Source organism: Aedes albopictus, chromosome 1 (assembly GCF_035046485.1).
Source record: "Aedes albopictus strain Foshan chromosome 1, AalbF5, whole genome shotgun sequence".
Taxonomy (NCBI): domain Eukaryota; kingdom Metazoa; phylum Arthropoda; class Insecta; order Diptera; family Culicidae; genus Aedes; species Aedes albopictus.
The window spans coordinates 276,945,432-276,967,444 of NC_085136.1; the positions used below are offsets into that span (position 1 = coordinate 276,945,432).

The 22,013-nt window shown below is 42.1% G+C and overlaps 1 protein-coding gene across 1 annotated transcript; it reads left to right on the forward strand.

The window, feature by feature from the left end:
- Nucleotides 1-14,539: 14,539 nt before the first annotated feature.
- Nucleotides 14,540-18,772, forward strand: LOC134291800 (uncharacterized). The gene has a single exon (XM_062860020.1). The coding sequence runs from the start codon at nucleotides 14,540-14,542 to the stop codon at nucleotides 18,770-18,772; it is 4,233 nt and encodes a 1,410-aa protein (XP_062716004.1).
- The last annotated feature ends 3,241 nt before the right edge of the window (nucleotides 18,773-22,013 follow it).

Here is a 22,013-nt window from a genome sequence, read left to right on the forward strand (position 1 = left end):
TGAATTTTAACACACATTAATTTTTATGTTTGTACTAACACTTATTAACACTACTAACCAATTGTTTGTTTTTGTTTCTGCATGGCAATTACTAACACTTATGCTGACAAACAACTCGGTACTTTGATCCTAAATTTAAAGAAAAGACAACACAAAATTATAGAAATTTTCACCACTAAGAGGTTTCTTTTTAACAATTATTCTAACCTCGAATTATTACACTATTCGCGCGCGCACTACAATTCCTTTCGAGGATCGGTATTAAAAAGAGAGCGTCTTCTGCCAACAAGGAGGCTTTTATAAAACTTCCCCTTCATAGAAATCAATTCTTACTTTTATTATTTTATTTTTATTTTTGACAGCTATGTTAATTTTATGTTCATGTTTCCACACCCTAATGTCCGCTGGTCACTAGCGTCATCTGTCAGTGAGAATTCAATAAGTATTAGTGGGTATATTTTACCCACGCTCAAACTGCACGACTTTTGTCTGGCATCACTGTCAGGAACACGGGAAAGTGAAACAGGCTCACTCACTGACAAATCATTAACCAGTGAGTGCCAACTGCCTCTGCATGTGTATTTTGTTTATTTTCAGGGTTGTAGTCGGGAGGGGAAAGGGAAAAGGACTTGCGGTGGAGCCAGCAAGTGTAAACTGGGAACCGAACGGTTACACTCCCTAGCTTGAAGAACCTTCGTCGCAATAAATTATCCGTAACGAGCCAGAAATCAACCTGTTATCCCTTTGGGGCACAAAGAAAGAACCGAAAGATATATAAACAGGAGGAAAAGCAAATATCAACCTTCGCCTTCTCCTGCCCTCGCATCCTTGAAACGCCAGACTTCGACTTCTTTTTCGGAGCCGGTCGTACAGGTTCACGACTCGAGGACAATCTCTCCATCCGGAAAGCAGCGCACAAAAGAAAAACATCGAAACGGCCTAAACAAATATGTAGCCGGCGGGGACTTTTCATCTCCGTGGATTTCTGACGCGGAAGATTGCTTAAAATGGAAATTAGGTTGACCAGAAGCATGGTGCCACGGCGTGCCATGCCGTGGTCCTGTACGTCGTCCTTCGTTCGGTGTCCTTCAGGCAAAAGGAGGTCGCACGTCGTCGTTGTGCCATACCTTCTATTAAGAAGTGCCATCGTCGTCGTCGTGTCTTTAATCAACGCCAAAGCATACTTCAACCCGATAGAGTTATTATTCGTTCTTTTGTGATAAAGTTGTTGATTAGATATGTCTGCATGAGTTCCAGTTCTTGCGAGCATTTTCTTAAAGATTTTTTAGGAGAGCTTTTGGAAGATTTCGAGAAACGAAATTTTTCAGAAATAGAATATGATGGATTTGTGACGTAAAAGTGTGTTGTATATCCCGGGAGAAACGCAACTCCGCTGGGAATTCGGACGGCAAATTGTGCAGCACGAAACTGAAAACGCGTGTTAAATTGTCGTACTTACTAAGAGAATGAACTTTTTATTTAGTAATGTCAAGAAGGGGAACGACATCTCCTTTGCTAACCGGAAAATCCGCATTTATCCGTTACTAATCGTCGCTGACTGCGTCTAACTGCTACTCGGTTAACAGCGGTTAGTGACGGTTAATGCGGATTTATCGGTAAGAAAAGGAAGTGTCATTCCCCCTGAGTAATTTTGGCATACATTCGGGTGGGAATCAAAGTAGTTTATAGGTCAAGGTATGATAAAAAAATAGGGTAGCGCGAATTCAAGTTGGCTATAACATCTTTTCCCCCCTTAATTCAAGAAATTCACAAATCAAACCTTGAAAACGGTTGCGTTGCCCTGCCAGATCTTCTCGGTAACTGTCGGTAATCTGAACCGGTGGGACAGATACGGTTGAACCAGGAACAATTGCCACTGGTTGATTCGTGTTGTCTACTCCTACTCAGTCGGCGATGATAGTGGTTGGAAATCCGGTTCTGCTACTGGTTCGTTCGACACGTTGTTTCCTGCACTGATGTTCGGACCAGTATCCTTTGCCTGCGGTGATACTACAGCTGGAATATTCCGTAACTCACACGGCAACGGTACTGTGCTGCTATCTCTTCAACCTGGAACCAACTTCCCTGAGCTGATCGATGTGCCTCTTCCATTTTCTTCCGTTGTCAAATTGCACGTGATAGTGCAGCTTACCGAGTTTTTCAGTAACGACTCCGTATTTCCACTTATCGCTGTCGATGTAGTATCTAACCGCAACTTTCGCCCTCTTCGGAATGCTTTGTACTTTCTCTGTAACATCTTTCGTGATAGTTTCTGGATTCGGAATCATAAAGTCCAAACGAGACCGCAGCGGATGATTGTAGACCATCATAGCCGGAGACTGTCCGGTTGCTGGATGAATGGTGTTCCTGTAGGTGAGCAAAACATTGCATAGCTCCGCTTGAATCCACATGGACACTCTGATCCCGCGCAGAATACAGCCGTACAGAAATGTACGTTGAACTCCGACTGATCGACTCCAAAACGGTAACCTGGCTCAATACTTCTTACTGTTCGCAAACCTTCCAGCAACGCCTTCACGGTATGATCAGCGGCGGTGGCCTTGGCGAGCTCTTCAACAGTTATCGGCAAAGTCCCGATCATGTTCACCTCTAGCATGTCCGTCTCTTCAATAACGTTGTCCGGTACTTTCTCCTTCAGCGGTAGCCTCGAGAACGCATCAGCATTCCCGTGTTGTTTCGTTGGTCTGAATTGGATGCTGTAGTCGAATGATTGCAAGAATATCGCATAGTGTTGCATTTTTAGTGCTGACATTTTCGGAAGGCCCTTCGTGTCCGACAGGATTTGCTTCAGGGGTTCATTGTCCGTGACCAGAATTAACCATCTGCCGTGCAGGTATTGGTAGAATCGCCGGACTCCGAAAATTATTGCGTAAGTCTCCCGGTCAACCTGCTTGTACGCCTGTTGGGTTGCGTTCAACGTTTGTGAAGCATACGATATTGGTCGCTCCGAGCCATCCGGGTAAACGTGGCTCTAAACAGCGCCGACCCCGTACGGTGATGCGTCAGTTGCCACACACCTAGAAAAATCATGTGATTTTAAGTGTCCTGAACCTGACATATAGGAGCATCTTCAAAAACACAAATTTAGATGTTAAAACATGTAAATTTACGTCTTTCAAGACACCCCAAAAAAACGTATTTTTTCTTAGCGTCTAGCAATCGCTAAAACCGATTTGACTGATAAAACATAGAGAAGTAAAATATTGCCATGCATGGATTCGAACACCGGATCTGCTGATCGTGAGCCACATCTCATACCTCTCGGCTATTTCACCGAGATATAAGGTGGCTGATAAACGTGATACTGATTCTACGTTTCTGGTGTATCGGATTTGTTGACATCTAACGCAACCAACCAACACTTACATGATGCGCGTAAAATTAAGTCCAATTTGTGATTCAGTCTAGAAAACGTTTACGTATTTTGGTGATTCCGTTTCGTGCAAATTTCAGAATTTCTAAGTGTGCAGGACCAATGGTAGCGATGGGATGTAGTGCACAAGAAACCTGTCTGACTGCATCTCCTGCTTCACGCTGTCGAATGCCGCTTGACACTGCTTCGACCAAACGAATGGAACAGCATATTTGAGCAAGTTGAACCTCCAGAAGAACCTCCCGTAGTAATTTAAAACTATGGCATTTGTCAATATTGATTCGCATATTGTAAGCACTGAGACGCTTCAGTACCTCCGTTAGTCGACGCAGATGCTCTTGACCATTGGGGGCCGTAACACGAATATCATCGAGGAATACAGTAACGCACGGTATTCCGCTCAAAATCTCCTCCATCAACCGTTGCCATTTCGCTGACGCAGACGCGACCCCGTACATCAATCGCGTTGGCCGGTACAAACCCTTATGCGTACTCAGAGTCAATACGCGATCCTCTTCCTCAACTTCAAGCTGTAGATAGGCTTGAGTTAGGTCAATCTTTGAAAATTTATCTCCTCCGGCAACGCCAACGTTGGCTAATAGTTCCTCCATAGTAGGCAGCGGGTGTTCGTCGACGACCAAGTTTGGGTTGACTGTGATTTTATAGTCACCACACAATCTCACCCGATTGTTGGCCTTCATCATCGGTACTACGGGCGAGGCCCACGCTCTGTGGTTGACCTTTTCTAGGACACCATCCTTCACCAGCTTGCCCAACTCCTGTTCAACAGCACCACGCAGAGAAAACGACACCGGCCGTGCCTTGATGTAAACTGCAACGGTATCCGGCTGCAGGCGCATTGGCGTAACTAGAGGGGGAGCCTGGGGGCCAGGCCCCCCCAGAAATCGGCCAGCCCAACACCCCCCCCCCCCCCCCCCCCAGAAATTTTTCATGACTTTATATATGGAAATTAGAAAAAAAAAATCTGAACACCACTGTCGTGGTGAGAAATAGATCTATAATAGACATTTATTTGGCATAATATCCCGAGCAGAAAGGAATACCTTACAAATATCATACAAAGAACAACCTGTGCTCTAATAGCAAAAATTGTTATTATTATATTATTCTACAAAATGTTATGAGAACATCACAATATCAATTGGAGGTATTTGAGCACAGTTTGGTATTGATGTGGTATTTGTTGATTTAGCAGTGAAATAACTGAATAACAGGTTTTGCTATTACATCATGGAACTATCAAACAAACACACAATTTAATAACAAAACATGTTATTGCTTTGTTATTCAATACCATTTGGATAACAAATAAACACTCCAAATTTTAGGTATGCATTCATTATTGAAATAACATCACTTGTTATTTACTGGGTGTTATTGTGCGTTTAGCACTAAATTGATTTCCGAAAAAACTTCATTGACTTCCGCTGCCTTTCCTATGCGTTAAACATAACGTCGGAAGTAGTGCGCTGTACAGTAAATCTGGTTTTCTATACAGCGCACTACTTCCGACGTAATGTTTAACGCATAGGAAAGGCAGCGGAAGTCAATGAAGTTTTTTCGGAAATCAATTTAGTGCTAAACGCACAATATCCATACAAAATTATGGTATTCGTTTTTGTTATTTTGCCTCTCATGTCTACCTAACGAAGGACATATCGAGGTATGATAGTATTCAAGATGAATACTTTGATATGTTATTCAGTTGCCATTCTTTTCTGCTCGGGATGTGTTTAAATTAACAGTTATTGGAGAATATTCTCAACTTGTCACTCTTTACAAGATCATTGTTCAAAATGGTCTATGTAATTAGTTAGTTTTGTTTGGAAATACAGTGGTTTTTCGATTTTATCACGGTCAAAAAAAATTTTACCGTGAAATTAGCGAAACCGTGAATTTGGCGAAATGAAAAAAAAATGTAAATTTTATATTAAAAATTGATAAACTACATAATTGTTGAAGTGTTATTCACATTTTCAACTGTTTTAGGAATCTGCTAATGCTTGTAATTGTCCGTTAACTACGTAAACTCATTTTGGGCCATCTTAAACTCCCTATCCGCTCGTAGATTTTTTTCCATACAAAATTTTAAAAATGTGTATGGATTGTGGATCTTTGTATGGCCAGATCCTCCTCCTCCTCCTTTACGTAGTTTATGGAAAGGTTCGCCGTGCTTTGAAGACAATACTTGCCAGAGCATTGTATGTCATTTTGATTTAACACCGCACAAGATCAAAACTATTCAAGAAGTTGTTTGTAGTAGTCACTTCTATATAGCTGTGAGCAATAATTAGACAATTTAACAAAAGAAGTAGAATTTGTTTTAATGGACGAGGTAATGAAAACTAACTTATCAATCATGAACACTGAAGATAAGGAAATAACTAAATCAATAATTTAACTTACCGTTGTTGCATAAAGTTTTTCCTCCCACTTGTTTGGGATAGTCGGATACATATTTATCATTTTCATTTTTTGTGAAAAGGGAAATGTGTAATGACTGAACTGCCCCCACTCGTATATCAGTCTCATTTAACTTTTCATCATTTTTGAGTTATCGTTAAGAATAGTCATCATTTTCAACTTACTTTTAAACCTCATATTATGGAGATTGCGGATTTTTATGTCAATGTGTGAAAAAAATACCAAATCATGAGCGTCCTTCGCATAACAATCCCATAATGGATTTGTGTACCCTGTCATGCAAAACTGAACAATTTTGTAGCAAATGTAATATTTTTCACAGTTGTGTGTTGAGGTGCAAAGCAATCTGTAAAAGTTTCAAGGTGATAGAAATATTTTTAAAATTATGACGATTTTTCAAAGTTTAGCATGGGAACGAGTTTTCAAACGTCAAGTGGTATTTTCTCATTTCCTACTTTTCACAAATAGGGCTGATTTGCGAGTGGGGGCAGTGCAGATCGGTATGATTTTATTTAAAAAAATCGAGAAAAATATATTTTGGACGAAGATAAGCATAGTAGCGGAATAAAAAGGAATTTGCTCGTCCTTTCTGGTTTTTCTTAATAAGTTCGATTTTATTATTATTTTTTTTTTTTTGCAAAAATAAATAAATAGTGATGTGTTTTATAAATTTTAATAAGTATTTCAAGTACATTTTTATGTTCTGTGCTATTTTAAATTGATTTCGCAATGTTTTAGAAAAAGCGTGATAAAAACGAAATGAAAACCGTGATAAAATCGAGCGTGAATTTAGCGAGTAGTGAATAAAATGACTAGTGATAAAACCGAAACGCCACTGTATTATAATTATATAAATTGCAATGCTTTGTACATTTTCTTTTTAAATCGCTGAGAAATTAAATCTAAATGATAATTTCCAGGAATTCCTTGATGGGTATCTTTAAGAATCTTCGAATTTTCTAGCAGCATTACTGCCAAATATGGTAAAGTGTTTCTTTGTGGAATTCAAGTATCATGTGGGAAAAAATCTGGTTGAATTTGCAATGGAATTCCAGCAAAAGTTTTTGAATTCCTGGTGAGAATAGATATCACATAATAAGAAATGATCCATGTAGCTGAAGCGTAAACGCAAGTGTATTCATTAAATCCATGCTGGAGGTGATTTCTAGTCGGTCACTATTAATTTCTTTTATTTCGCGGGCCAGGTGTATTTGAGCGTCTATCAAACAATGCATAAATTCAAATGGTCATTGAGGAAGTTATAATATATTTAAATGCTGGTGCTGCAAGGGGTAATCTTATTCATGATTGGACTCCTTAAAGATTTCTCGGAGATAATTGTGAGGGAATTCCTGGATGACTTAAGTCTTGGAGAATTTCTTGGCTTCTGTGTCCCTCTAAAATTATCTAAAAGAATGCCAATACAAATCACAGAAGGAATCCCTCTAGAAATCCTTCAAATCATTCAAAAAATCTACAAGTATTCCTAAAAAAACCCCGGGGGTGAATCCCTAAAAAAGATTATGAACGGATTACTGGATTTTTTTAACTGACCGCTGAATAAATTTTTGAAAAATCCCGGGAGAAATTTCGGAAGAAGTCACTACAGGAGTTCTCGGAGCAATACCTGCAGGAATCCCTGGAGAATTTTCTGAAAGCATACCTGGAAGAATCCCTGGATGAATTCCAAATGCCTTGAGCATTAGGGGATTTTTTTAATATCGTACAAATTGGTGCGAAGGTTCGGAAGCTTGATGAATTTTTTTTCATATGAAGGGATCATATATATTCGAGCAAAAACTAAATTGAAAAAAATCCATTTTCCACAGACACCACCTACTTTGAAAATTCATAACTCAAGAACGAAGCATCGTAGACAATTTTTTTTTGCGAAATCATTAGCAAATTTTCTCAGCAATTCCTAGATGTATTTCTGGAGGAAATCCTGGAGAATTTTCTGGACAAATTCCTGGCGGAATCCCTGGAGAAGTTAATGGAGAAATTTCTGAAGAAGGCATCCCTGGAGAAGTTCCTGGAGCAATGCCTGGAGCATTAGAGAAATTTATACCAAGATAAATTTCGAGAAGAATTCCCAGAGGAATTTCTTTAGAAATTACTAGAGGAATCTCATAAAAGAATCCTTAGAGGAATCCCTGAAGGAATTTCTGGTATATTCCTGGAGAAATTCCTGGTGGAATTTCTGGAGGAATCCGTTAAATATTTCCTGGGCGGATTTCTAGAGGAATCCCTGGAGTTGAAATTCATGGATTAATTCCTAGAGGACACCTGCAACAATTTCCGGAGGAATCCCTTGGAAAAATTCCTTTAGATTTTCCTGAAGAATCTCCTGAAAGAAAATCTGAAGCAATCTTTGGAAGATTTCCTGCAGAAATTCCTGGAGGAATGCTGTAGGAATTTCCGAAGAAATTCTTGTAGTGATTTCTGGATCAATTTCTGAAGAAATTCCTGTAGGAATTTCTGAAGAAATATCTGGGGTAAATCTTCCTGAAGGAGCCCCTGGAGAAATGCCTGGATGAAATCCTGGAGGAATTCCTGGAATAATTCCTGGATAAATTCCAAGAAAAATTTCTGGGGGAATTTCTGAAGGAATGATTGGAGGATTTCCTGGAGAATTCCTTAAGAAATTCTTGAATGAATTCCTAGAGGAATCTCAGAAGGAATTTCTATACGAATTCCTGGAGGACTTTCTGAAGGAATTCCTGGGGTATTTCTGAAGAAACCTCTTATGGAATTCTTGGAAAAAATCTTAGAGAAATTTCTACAGAAATTCTTGAAAGAATCCCTGAGAGAATTTTTGGAAAGAACCCTGGAGGAATCCCTGAAACAAATTTCTGGAGGAACCTCAGGAGGAATTCTTGGAAGAACTTCTGGACAAGTTCCAGGCGGAATCCCAGGAGCAATTCCTGGGCAAATTCCTGGAAATCTTGGGGAAATTCCATGGAACTATTCATGGAAGAATTCCAGGAGGAATCCCTTAATCAATTCTTTGAGGAGTGCTTCATTGAATTCCTGGAAGAATCTCTAGAGGAATGGAGAAATTTCTGAAGAAATTCCTAGAGAAATTCCTAGACGAATTCTGAGAGGAATTTCTGATGGAGTTTCAGGAGAAATTTCCAGAGGGATTTCTGGAGGAATTCCAGGAACAATTTCAGAAGGAATTTCTGGATGAATTACTGCAGGAATCATCGGTGGAATTTCTTGAGGAATCCATTAAATAATTCCTGGAAAAATATGTAGAGGAAACCCTGGAGAAGAAATTCCAGGATCAATTATTGGAGGAAACCCTGGAAGGATTTCTGGAGGAATTCCTGGAAGAATTCCTGAAGGAATTGCTGTACGAATTTCCAAAGAAATTCCTGGAGGAATTCCTGGATCCATTCCTGAATAAATTCCCGGAGGTACTCCTGAAGAAATACCTGGGGTAATTCCTGGTGAAATTCATGGTAGAACTCCTGGGGGAGTCCCTCGAAAAATGCCTGGATGAAATCCTGGAAAAGTTCCAGGAGGAATGCCTGGAATAATTCTTGAATAAATTCCGGAAAGAATTTCTGGGAAAATTTTCAAAAGAATCCCTTGAGGATTTCCTGGAGGATTCCTGAAAAAATATTTGTAGGAATTCCTAGAGAAATCTCAGGAGGAATTCATGCAGGAATCCCAGGAAGAATTATGAGAATAATTCTTTGATTAACTCCGCGAAGAATTCTTTGGGGAATTTCTTAATGAATCCCTGGAAGATTTTCTAGATAAATTCTTGGAGAAATTGTGGTAGTAATTTCTGAAGGAATCCTGGAGGAATGCCTGGAGGTATCCCTATAGAAATCTCTGGAGGTACTTCTGGAGGAATGCCTGGAGAAACCCCTGGATAAATTCCTGGAGACATGTCTGTATCAATTATTGGAGAATTCTCTCGAAAAATTCCTTAAGAAATCCCTGGAGGAAACTCTGGAGAATTTCCTTGAAGAATCCCTGAAGAAATTCCTGGACTAATGCCTGGAGCAATCTCTTGATGAATTCCTAGATGAATTCCTGGTGGAGGTTTAAGAAGAATTCTGGGAGGGCCCTCTAGAAGAACTTCCGCAGCGATCTCTAGATAAATTCCTAGAGAAACCCCGGGATGAGTCCATGGAGAAATCTCTGAAGAAACCCCTTGAAAAATTCCTAGAGGAATCGTCAGAGAAATTTCTAGAGAAATTTTTGGAAGAATCCCTGGGAAAATTCTTGGAAAAATCCCAGCAGGAATCCCTGAAGCAATTTCTGGAGGAACCTCTGGAGGAATGCCTGTAAAGTTCTGGATAAATTCCTGCAGGAAGTTTTGGACAAATTCCTTGCTGAATCCCAGGAAGAATTCATGGATAAATTTGTTATGGAATTTTTGGGGAAATTCCGTGGAACTATCCTTGGAAGAATTCCTGGAGGAATTCTTGAATGAATTCCTGGAGGAATTCTTGAATGAATTCCTGGAGCAATCTCGAGAGAAATTCTAGAAGCAGTAACTGGAGGAATTTCTGAAGATATTCCAAGAGAAATTTCTAGAGGAATTTCCAGAGGAATTTTCGGAGGAATTCCAAGAGGAATTTCTGGAGGAATTGCGGTAGTAATTTCTGAAGGAATTTCTATGGGAGTTCCTGAATCAATCCCTGGAGGACTTTCTGAAGGGATTCTTGGGGTAATTCTTAAGAAACCTCTTGAGGAATTCCTGGAGGCATCTTTAAAGGAATTTCTAGAGAATTACTTAGAAGAAACCTGGAGGAATCCCTGGAGAAAAGAAACCTGGAGGAATCTCTGAAACAATTTCTGGAGGAATTCCTGGACAAATCTCTATAGGAAATTCCGTGGAGCTATTCATGGAAGAACTCCAGGATGAGTCCCTAAATGAATAGCTTGAGGAATCCTTCAATGAATTCCTGGAAGAATCTCTAGAGAAATTCTGGAAGGAATCCATGGAGAAATTTCTGAAGGAATTCCTGGAGAAATTTTTAGAGGAATCCAGAAAGGAATTTCTGGAGGAGTTCCAGGAGGTATTTCCAGAACAATTTCTGGAGGAATTCCAGGAGGAATCCCAGAAGGATTTTCTGGAGGAATTACTGCAGGAATTATCAGTGGAATTTCTGGAGGGATCCATGAAATAAATCCTTGAGAAATGTGTACAGGAAACCCCAGAGGATAAATTTCTGGATTAATTCTTGGAGGAAACCCTGGAAGAATTTTCGGATCCATTCTTGAATAAATTACCGGAGGAATTCCTGAGGAAATACCTGGGGTAATTCCTGGATAAATTCTTGGGAGAACTCTTGCAGGAGTCCCTGAAGAAATACCTGAATGAAATCCTAGAGGAATGCCGGGAGGAATACCTGGAATAATTCTTGAAAAAAAAATCCGGGGGGAATTTCCGAAGGAATCTCAAGATTTATTCCTGATGAAATACAAAGTTCGATTTCTGAGGGAATTTCAGGAGGAGTTTCTGAAGAATTCTCAGGGGAAATACTGAAGAAACAGCTGAAATTCCTGAGGAAATCCTTAAATCCTGGATTAATTCCTGGGGGAGTTTCTGAAGAAATCCCAACAAGAATTCTTGAAGGAATTTTTAAAATAGTCCTGTAATTCGTTTTTGAAAGAATAACAGAAGAAATTTCCGATGAATCCCTGGAGGAACTCTTGAAGTAATTTCTGAAGAAACCCGATGAGGAATCCCGGAAGCAACCCCATGATGAACTCTTTATGGAATCTCAGGAGAGCTTTCTTAGCGAATACATGGAAGAATTTTTGTAGGAATATTCCTGGATAAAAAAAATGAAGAAATCAATGTCTGCAGTAATTGTTGAAGTAATACTAGGATCCCTTAGCGTTTTTTTTTGTACATGTTTTTCTTCAGAAAGCTATTCTTGGAGTATTGTTTAATAACCTCTAAGTAAAATTTTCTAAAATAATTTCAGGAATACATTCCTGCAGAAATACTTCGAATCATTCCAGATGTAATTATTGGAGCAATCTCTAGTGGAACTCTGGAAGGCATAAATCCCTGTAGAAATCTCTGAATACCTGCAAAAATACCTTAAAGGATCTCTAATCAAATTATTGAAGGAAACCTCGAAAAAAGCACTGGAACTGGAGGAACCTCTAAAGATATCCCAGGACAAATCCCCGAAAAAAGGTCTAGTGGAATCCCTAGATGAATTCTTGATTGAATTTCTGGAAGAAGCAAGCTATGGAAAAAAATCTTGGAGGAATTGTTCATACTCATATACAATGTATCAAACAATTGTCCGTACAGCAATTTTTTGATTAAAATAATTTTTCATTTAAATGATTATAACTTTTTTATACGTCAATCGAAAACGCTGAAACTTTGACCAATTATAACCCATATATTGAAGCTCCATTGGTAAAATTTTGAGCGAGATCGAATAAGTTTTCTGAAAGTTATAGAACTGTTAGTAAAACTTATAAAATTTTTGAATACATTTTTAAAACATTATATCTCAATATGTACTTGATGAAACATTTTCAATTTTTTTTCGTGTTACAGCTTATACCTGAGGCTTTTATATACAGCTTCGTTTAAGGTTTTATATTCACTACAAAAAATATGAAAAATATGTATATGTTCAGAGTGTCATTTGGAAATTTATCATATTTTGATCAATAAAAGTGCCAAGTGTTTTCAACTTTTTTAAACTCTCCTAATGACATATTTTTATACAGGACCTACTGAACTACAGTGTATCAAACAATTGTCCGTACAGCAATTTTTTGGCCAAAATAGTTTTTCATTCAAGTGATCATAACTTTTTTATACATCAATCAAATACGCTGAAATTTTGATCAATCATAAACCATGTTCGATACTGCACTTGTGTCACCCGCAGCCGCGCAGCCCGAAATAGGTAGCGAGACGCCATCTCGACGTGAGAAGCATGCAACCATCGCCAATCAACAAGATGACGACTGACTCCGACACCGTTTAGCGATGACATTAACGGACCTTCAGGAATGGCATCATGGAGGAAAATTGACTTCCGATCCCTCGACGATATAAAAGGATGGACAGACGTCATCATGGCCTCTTTCTCTCCAGCTGTCATCAGTAACGAATAGTGCGAACGTCAAATCAGCAAAGTAGTAGTTAGTTTTAGTAGTGTAGTCTTGAATTAGTTGCATAGAATAAATAAGTGAATTGCACAGAAGTTGAATTTCAATACAGTGGTTGAATTTAACAGTAAAGTGTAGTGAGTTTATTCTGGAGCGAATTCGTCATCCGAAACGTTAATCGAAGTGCATGCTGGAGGTTGTGGATTCTACCGTCCCAACGAGCTGAGCTTGAGACAAAGTGGTCCTTCGAGCCGGATCTTCGTCGAACTCCGAATATCCAACCGTCCCCAGGATCTACCCACCACGTGCATCATCGAAACTTCTGGAGAGATCTACGAGCATCTTAAATTGTTCAAGGCAATTCTTGCCTGAAATCAGGTAATTGACTGTCCAACATCCCTACACGTGATCCTTTTGAGCTACGCGGTCTGTGGTTTTCAGATCCCGCTCACCACCTCAACATCCCTCTCGTCCAACAATGTCCAATGAACGGCGGATTAAATCCCTCAAAATGAGGCAGAAGAGCCTCCTGACCTCCTTCGGACTCATCAAGCGGTTCGTCGACGATTACGTGGAAGAAACCAGTGCCCGTGAAGTCAGTGTACGACTCGAGCATCTCATTAACATCTGGAATGACTTCAACGCCACCCAAGCTGAACTTGAGACCCTAGATGACACAGCGATCGACGCCCATCTCAAGGAACGTGTCGAGTTCGAAGAGGCGTACTTTCAGGCCAAAGGGTTCTTGCTTTCCGTGAATAAAACCGAACCTATGTCCCCTCGAGCTCCTTCGTCTTCTTCATCGGCCGTACCAAGCCCTACGTCGTCCCACATCAGGTTGCCCGACATCAAGATACCGAACTTCGCTGGACATTTCGACCAATGGTTAAACTTCCACGACTTATTCGTTTCGCTAGTTCATTCATCGCACGAACTGACGAATATTCAAAAATTCTACTATCTTCGTTCTTCGCTCTCTGGGGACGCTCTAAAGCTTATCCAAACCATCGCTATTAGTGCCACGAACTACCAGGTTGCGTGGAACCTTCTCTTGGACCATTACCAGAACCCAGCTCGCTTAAAAAACTCCTACGTCGACACTCTTTTCGAATTCTCGCCCATCAAGAAGGAGTCCGCCTACGAGCTGAATTCTCTGGTCGAAAAGTTCGATGCTAACGTCAAAGTTCTTCGCCAGCTTGGTGAACGGACGGAGTACTGGGATATTCTGTTGATCCGTATGCTGAGTAGCGATTAGATCCCACCACCAGAAGGGATTGGGAGGAATATTCGTCGACGCAGAACGCCGTGTCCTTCAAAAGCCTTACTACCTTCATTCAGCGAAGAGTCACCGTGCTGCAAACGATCGGGAAGACCAACGAGAATCCATCGACGATCTTCAACACCAAGAAGCCGGCCCCACGACTAGTCGCGAGCCACGGAGCAAGTCCAACAAATCAACGAAAATGTGTTGCTTGCTCAGACCACCATCCCCTATACCAATGCGGGGTCTTTTCCAAATTAAGCATTGAAGATAAGGAAAAGGAAGTTCGCCGTCATCAACTGTGTAGGAACTGTCTGCGAAAGGGTCACATGGCCAAAGAATGCCCGTCATCAACGTCGTGTCGAAAGTGCAGAGGTCACCATCACACCCAGCTTTGTCAAGGTCCATCGTCAGCAAGCGCAAAGGCCATCGAAAGTCAATCCAAGGAAAATTCGAGTCAACCAGCTAGCGAGCAACCATCCGCATCAGTTTCGGCAACCGTGGACGAACAAGTCAGCCTCGCCTCCGCCGGACATGAACGCAAAAATGTACTCCTAGCCACCGCTGTAGTAATTGTTGTAGATGACCATGGAATGGAACACGCTGCGAGAGCTTTGCTGGACTCTGGTAGTGAGTGCTGCTTTGCTACCGAATCGTTTTCACAGCGCATCAAGGTTCAACGGAAACGCATCCACTTGCCCATCTCCGGAATTGGGCAGTCCGCCACGGAATCACGGTTTAAATTCCACTCGAAGATTCGCTCCCGTCTCAGCAATTATTCCGCTAATGTTGAAATCCTCGTTCTGCCCAAGGTCGCAATCGATTTGCCTTCTGTCGCTGTCAATACGTCGTCCTGGGAAATTCCACCAGGAATTGAGCTTGCAGATCCTGCTTTCCACCAAACCGGTCCCATCGATCTAATTCTGGGCGCAGAAGTCTTTTTTGAATTCTTCAAAGTCTCTGGCAGAATCAACCTCGGACCAGGTCTGCCAACGCTCGTCAACTCTGTCTTCGGCTGGGTCGTGTCCGGGAAGAACAACCGAAGTGCTGCTGCTTCTCCAATCGTCGCAAACATCGCTACTGTCGCTGACCTGAATCAACTTATGGAAAAATTCTGGTCCATTGAAGAGGATAGTGCTCGTTCATGTCATTCTGTAGAGGAGGCAGCCTGCGAAGAGCACTTTCGTCAAACAGTCTCTAGGACACTCGAAGGCCGCTACGTAGTGTCGCTTCCAGTCAAGCAAGACGTTCTCGACAACCTTAAGGACAATCGTCGTACAGCTATTCGCCGTTTGCATCTCCTGCAGAACCAACTCGCACGCAACGATGAGCTTTGCCAACAGTACCGAAGTTTTATGGACGAGTACCTGCAATTAGAACATATGTCACTTGTGAAGGACTACCAACAAACGCCGCAACTGTGCTATCATCTTCCACACCATGCTGTCATACGCGAGGACAGCACCACCACAAGGGTACGCGTGGTCTTCGACGCGTCTTGTCGATCTTCGAATGGCCCATCCTTAAACGACGCACTTATGGTTGGACCCACTGTGCAAGAAGATCTTCGATCAATCACTATGCGATCAAGAATTCGTCCAATTTTACTCAATGCAGACATCAAGCAGATGTATCGACAGATCCTCACCGATGAACCAAGCAATCGACTGCAGCACATCGTATGGAGCCCATCGCCCGATACCCCTTTGCAAACCTACGAGCTGAAAACGGTAACTTACGGTACTGCTTGTGCCCCCTTCCTGGCCACACGGGTGCTCCAACAGCTAGCAGATGACGAGCAGGAGGAGTTTCCTGAGGCAGCTGACGTTCTTCGACAAGATTTCTACGTAGACGACTTATTTTCGGGAGCACATACGATAGAAGAGGCCATCACGTTGAGGAAGCAACTGGAAGTACTTCTCGGCAGAGGAGGTTTCGAATTGCGGAAATGGGCATCGAGTGAACCTGCTGTTCTAGAGGACGTTCCAACGGACAAGCTCGCGCTGAAATCATCGGTGGACCTCGACAGAGATCAATGTATCAAGACATTAGGATTACATTGGGAACCATCCAGCGATACTCTACGTTACAAGACACAACTACCGGCTACCACGACCAACGAACCTTCAACAAAGCGGACCGTTTTGTCCCATATAGCTCGCCTATTCGACCCACTGGGACTCGTAGGACCCGTCGTAACGAGCGCTAAGATCTTCATGCAAGCGATTTGGACCCTAACCGACGACGACGGAAGGCCATGGAGCTGGGACAAGGAACTCCCCACTGCATTCAAGGACCGTTGGACAACGTACCAATCGCAGCTTCCTTCCCTAAACGAACTTCGCGTGCAACGATGCGTTCTACTTCCAGCTCCAACTTCAATACAAATCCATATCTTCACTGACGCCTCCGAGAACGCATACGGCGCGTGCGTATACCTACGATCCACGGACTCCAACGGTTCCATCAAGGTTGCCCTGCTTTCGTCCAAGTCCAAAGTTAGTCCACTAAAAAGGCAAAGTATTCCGCGATTGGAGCTGTGCGGTGCTCTAATGGGCGCTCAACTCTACGAAAAGGTGGTGGCTTCTCTCCGCTTAAAAGCTGACACCTTCTTCTGGGTCGATTCCACCGTAGTCCTATCTTGGCTGAAATCCTCTCCATCGACATGGGCTACTTTCGTGGCAAACCGTGTTTCAAAAATCCAACTTGCGACGAAGAACTGTACTTGGAATCACGTAGCTGGAGTACAGAATCCTGCCGATGTTATCTCCAGAGGAACAACAGCAGAGGCGCTAATCGATAACCGGCTTTGGTGGTATGGTCCGGAGTGGCTTCATCGGGATCCTATCGAATGGCCAACAGCGCAACCACCACACCCACCATCAGAAGAAGTCTTACGGGAAGTGAAGAAGTCACACCTCACGGCTTGTCCAGCATCTGAAGAACCCTCGTTCATCGACCAGCATGTGCAGAAATTCTCGAACTATGCTCCCATGTTACGCATCACGGCATACTGTCTTCGATTCTTGAGAAACTGTCGACTCAACTCTAATCAACGTTCATCCTGCACATTTCTCACCACGGAAGAAATCGACCGAGCGGAAGCAGCATTAGTCCGATTGGTACAACTCCAATGCTTTAGCAGTGATATCGAGCAACTACAACGACAACAACACTTATCGGCGAAATCTCGACTACGCTGGTTCCATCCCTTTCTCGACGATGACCAGATTCTTCGAATTGGAGGTCGCCTAGGCAATTCACGGTTATCGTTCACCAGCAAACACCCAGTCATTCTTCCTTCATCGCACGCCTTTTCCGCTCTGCTGGTCAGATCCTTCCACCTACGACACCTTCATGCAGCCCCACAACTATTGCTCACCCTTCTTCGACTCCGGTATTGGGTCATAGGGGCCAGGAATCTTGCTAGAAGGACTGTCCACAGTTGCGTGACTTGCTTCCGCAATCGACCGAAAATGATCGAGCAGTTCATGGCGGAGCTGCCGGCTGCTCGGGTAACAGCCACTCAACCGTTTGCAGTAACCGGAATCGACTACTGGGGACCCATCCAAATACAACCACAACATCGGCGAGCGGCCCCAAGGAAAGCATACGTGGCGGTTTTTGTGTGCTTCTGCACCAAAGCAGTGCATCTAGAACTAGTGGCTGACTTGAGCACGCAAAAGTTCATCCAAGCACTTCGGAGATTCGTCTCGAGGAGAGGCCTCTGTTCCGAAATATATAGCGACAATGGGCGAAATTTCGTTGGTGCCGCCAAGGAACTACGTCACCTACTTCGCAGCCAGGAGCACAGGGCTGCAGTCGTCCAAGAATGCACCAAGAATGGGATCAAGTGGCGCTTCAACCCACCAACGGCCTCCCATTTTGGTGGATTATGGGAAGCAGCAATCGCATCTGCACAAAAACACTTCACTCGTGTACTGGGACCTCGTATTTTAGCATTCGACGATACCGAGACCCTACTTGCCCAAATTGAATGCTGCCTCAACTCCAGGCCACTTGTTCCCATCAGTGATGATCCCAGTGACTTCGAGCCACTCACTCCTGGACATTTCCTGATCGGCTCATCGTTGAAAGCTTTGCCAGATTGGGACTATTCAGCAATCCCATACAACCGGCTCTACCACTGGCAACAAACACAGAAAATTTTCCAGGACATCTGGCGTAGGTGGCACACCGAATATCTGTCGACGCTGCAGCCACGGACCAAATGGTTGAGCCCATCCAAACCTATCGAAGTCGGTCGGCTGGTCATCTTGAAGGACGAAAGGATTCCACCAATGCGCTGGGAAATGGCTCGGATTACGGACTTGCACCCAGGAGCCGACGGAATCGTACGTGTAGTCACACTCCAGACACCTCATGGAAAGTATACTCGGCCTGTCTCCAAAATATGTCTGCTGCCGATTGCCCCTTCATCAAAGGATGAATCGCCGTCATCGTCGTCCGATCCATCAACAGCCAGAATTCTCCGATCGAAAGGCACCATCCAAGGAACAACACACGCTAGCAGAAAGTCCATCGATGAGCAGCTGCAATAATCCATACAAGGCCCTTTTTTCAAAGGGACTAGGTGAGCACCAGTCCAAATATTTATCAATTTGTGAAGCCCGCTACCGGGTCTTCTGTTTTCCTTTTCTTCATGCAGCAACAAAATCATCAACCGATCTCCAATCAGCCAACTGACGTTTATGCTCCATCAAAACAAACCACGAGACGAGCGAGGGACAACCCATCAGCCACTGGTGATGTAAGTGAATCTGCATCTGTGTCGGCAATGTTATTCCCGAAGGGGCCAGGATGTTCGATACTGCACTTGTGTCACCCGCAGCCGCGCAGCCCGAAATAGGTAGCGAGACGCCATCTCGACGTGAGAAGCATGCAACCATCGCCAATCAACAAGATGACGACTGACTCCGACACCGTTTAGCGATGACATTAACGGACCTTCAGGAATGGCATCATGGAGGAAAATTGACTTCCGATCCCTCGACGATATAAAAGGATGGACAGACGTCATCATGGCCTCTTTCTCTCCAGCTGTCATCAGTAACGAATAGTGCGAACGTCAAATCAGCAAAGTAGTAGTTAGTTTTAGTAGTGTAGTCTTGAATTAGTTGCATAGAATAAATAAGTGAATTGCACAGAAGTTGAATTTCAATACAGTGGTTGAATTTAACAGTAAAGTGTAGTGAGTTTATTCTGGAGCGAATTCGTCATCCGAAACGTTAATCGAAGTGCATGCTGGAGGTTGTGGATTCTACCGTCCCAACGAGCTGAGCTTGAGACAAACCATATATCAAAGCTCCACTGGTAAAATTTTGAGCGAGATCGAATGAGTTTTCTGAAAGTTATAGAACTTTTAGTAAAACTTATAAGATTTTTTAACACATTTTTAAAACATTATATCTCAATATGTACTCGATGAAACTTTTTCAATTTTTTTTGTGATATAACTTATACCTAAGGCTTTCATATGTAGCTTCGTTTAAAATTTTATATTCACTACAAAAAATATGAAAAATCTGTATATGTTCAGAGAGTTATTTGGAAATTTATCATGTTTTGTTCAATAAAAGTGCCAAGTGTTTTCAACGTTTTTAAACTCTCTTAATGTAATATTGTTATACAGGACCTACTAAACTACATATGAAGAGTAGGTCCTATGTATTTTTCGATCAGTTAATGCAGTTTTATTGGTGGAAAACGTTTGGCAGATTATATGTGCAAAATATGGTAATTTTTTAAACATCGTCAACTACATAAGCACATTTTTCATATTTTTTGTAGTGAATTTAAAACTTTTAAGGTAGCTGCATATTAAAGCCTTAGGTAACAGTTGTAACATAAAAAAAATTGAAAAAGTTTCGTCGAAGATATACTGAGATATAATGTTTTAAGAATGTGTTCAAAAATCTTATAAGTTTTTCTAAAAGTTCTATAACTTTCAGAAAACTTATTCGATCTCGCTCAAAATTTTACCAATGGAGCTTTAATATATGACTCTTGATTGGTCAAAACTTCAGCGTAATTGATTGACGTATAAAAAAGTTATGAACATTTGAATGAAAAATTATTTTGAACAAAAAATTGCTGTACGGACAATTGTTTGATACACTGTACATATGAAGAGTAGATCCTATGGATTTTTCGTTGGTGGAAAACGTTTGGCAGATTATATGCGCAAAATATGGTAAATTTTAAATCATCGTCAACTACATACGCACATTTTTCATATTTTATGTAGGGAACATAAAACCCTAAAAATGGCTGCATATGAAAGCCTTAGGTATAAGATGTAACACAAAAAAAAAATGAAAAAAATCATCGAGTACATATTAAGATTGCTGTACGGACAATTGTTTGATACACTGTAGGTAGTTTACGAAACTATGAACAAATCTAAAACAGTCATTTTGATTACTCAAAACTACAATATCGATTTGCATATTCACATATCGGGCGCCCATCCCGCTTGAAATTCATCTTAAGTCAGGTCCCCCCTGGGCCCCCTCCAGGAAAAAAAATCCTAGCTACGCCAATGGCCTTGGTCCTCCTTTTCTGCGCTCCCCGTATCATTCAGATATTTATCGTAGTGGTGCTTCCACCTTTCGATCACTTCACGTCCGATCCCTCAAGATGCCCCCGTCCTTATCCCTGCCCACTTCGGCGCGCGGTACGAAGTCTTTGCGAGATGCTTTTAGCTTCTGGTAAAATTTCCGTCTACCAGGACGTGGGCGATTTTGGATTCCGTCTGCTGTCATGTCAGCCTACGGTCAAAGTTTCCACCGGTGTTGCTCATCCGACCGGTGCCACGAGGAGGTAGGGATAGAACTCCCTCCCAAACACTACATAAGATAAAAAAATATGGCAATTACCTTGACTAATTTGATTGACATGTCTTGAGTTCCCAGCTCTTCCAACAGCACACAAAATAATCCTTAGAAAAAACTGTTGAAAAATATGAGGTGGTAAGTGGATGCCCGGACCGTCCGACCTAAACTTCTTGTAATTATTACTGTGGAAATCTCCACCAGACGTAATCATTACAAGTGCCTTTCTAGGCAACCAAGGTGGACATCAACGATCCAAGAATGAAACAAGTATTGTGGAAATCTCCACCGGAAATACTTGTCCCAGGACCCTTTCGAGGACACGAGAGTTCTTTCAGAGAGAAAAACTCTCTACAAAAACTGTTCTGGTTTAGAACGTTTATTTCACTTACCAAATGTAAGCTGGCATAACAGCGTGAGCGCCTGAATGGATCTTTCCAATCAATCGATCTGAAAGCTATATCAGCCATGCCCTGCCACTAAATGCATGACGACCTAACTACTCTATCGATGCATAAGCCTGGTCGCACATCAGTGCATTTGTGTGCGTGAGCACTCCTAACACTCCCGCCATCTCTCTGACAGTTGGCTTTTTAACTCCTGTAAACAACCCGGGCCACGTGGTCACTGCCAGCATGGCACTGACAGCATTTTCCTACACTGAGAGTAAAATGGTTTTGAAATTAAGAAATGCTAATTTCAACAAAAACTTCTACTTCTGGCATATGTGTGGGGAGGATTACATCATGTTATTCCATTCATCTGTTTTATGCAACCATGAACCGTATCACGTCCGTACTGGGAACATTTTATTGCGATTTTATGACCGTTGTCGTCGGTTTGCTGGATGGCCGAAATGCCTACCAAAACCACCGGAATCATCGCGTAGGTAGAAGCAGTGTTGCGAATACTCACTTGCAAGAGTGATACTCACTTGCTTCTATCTCAG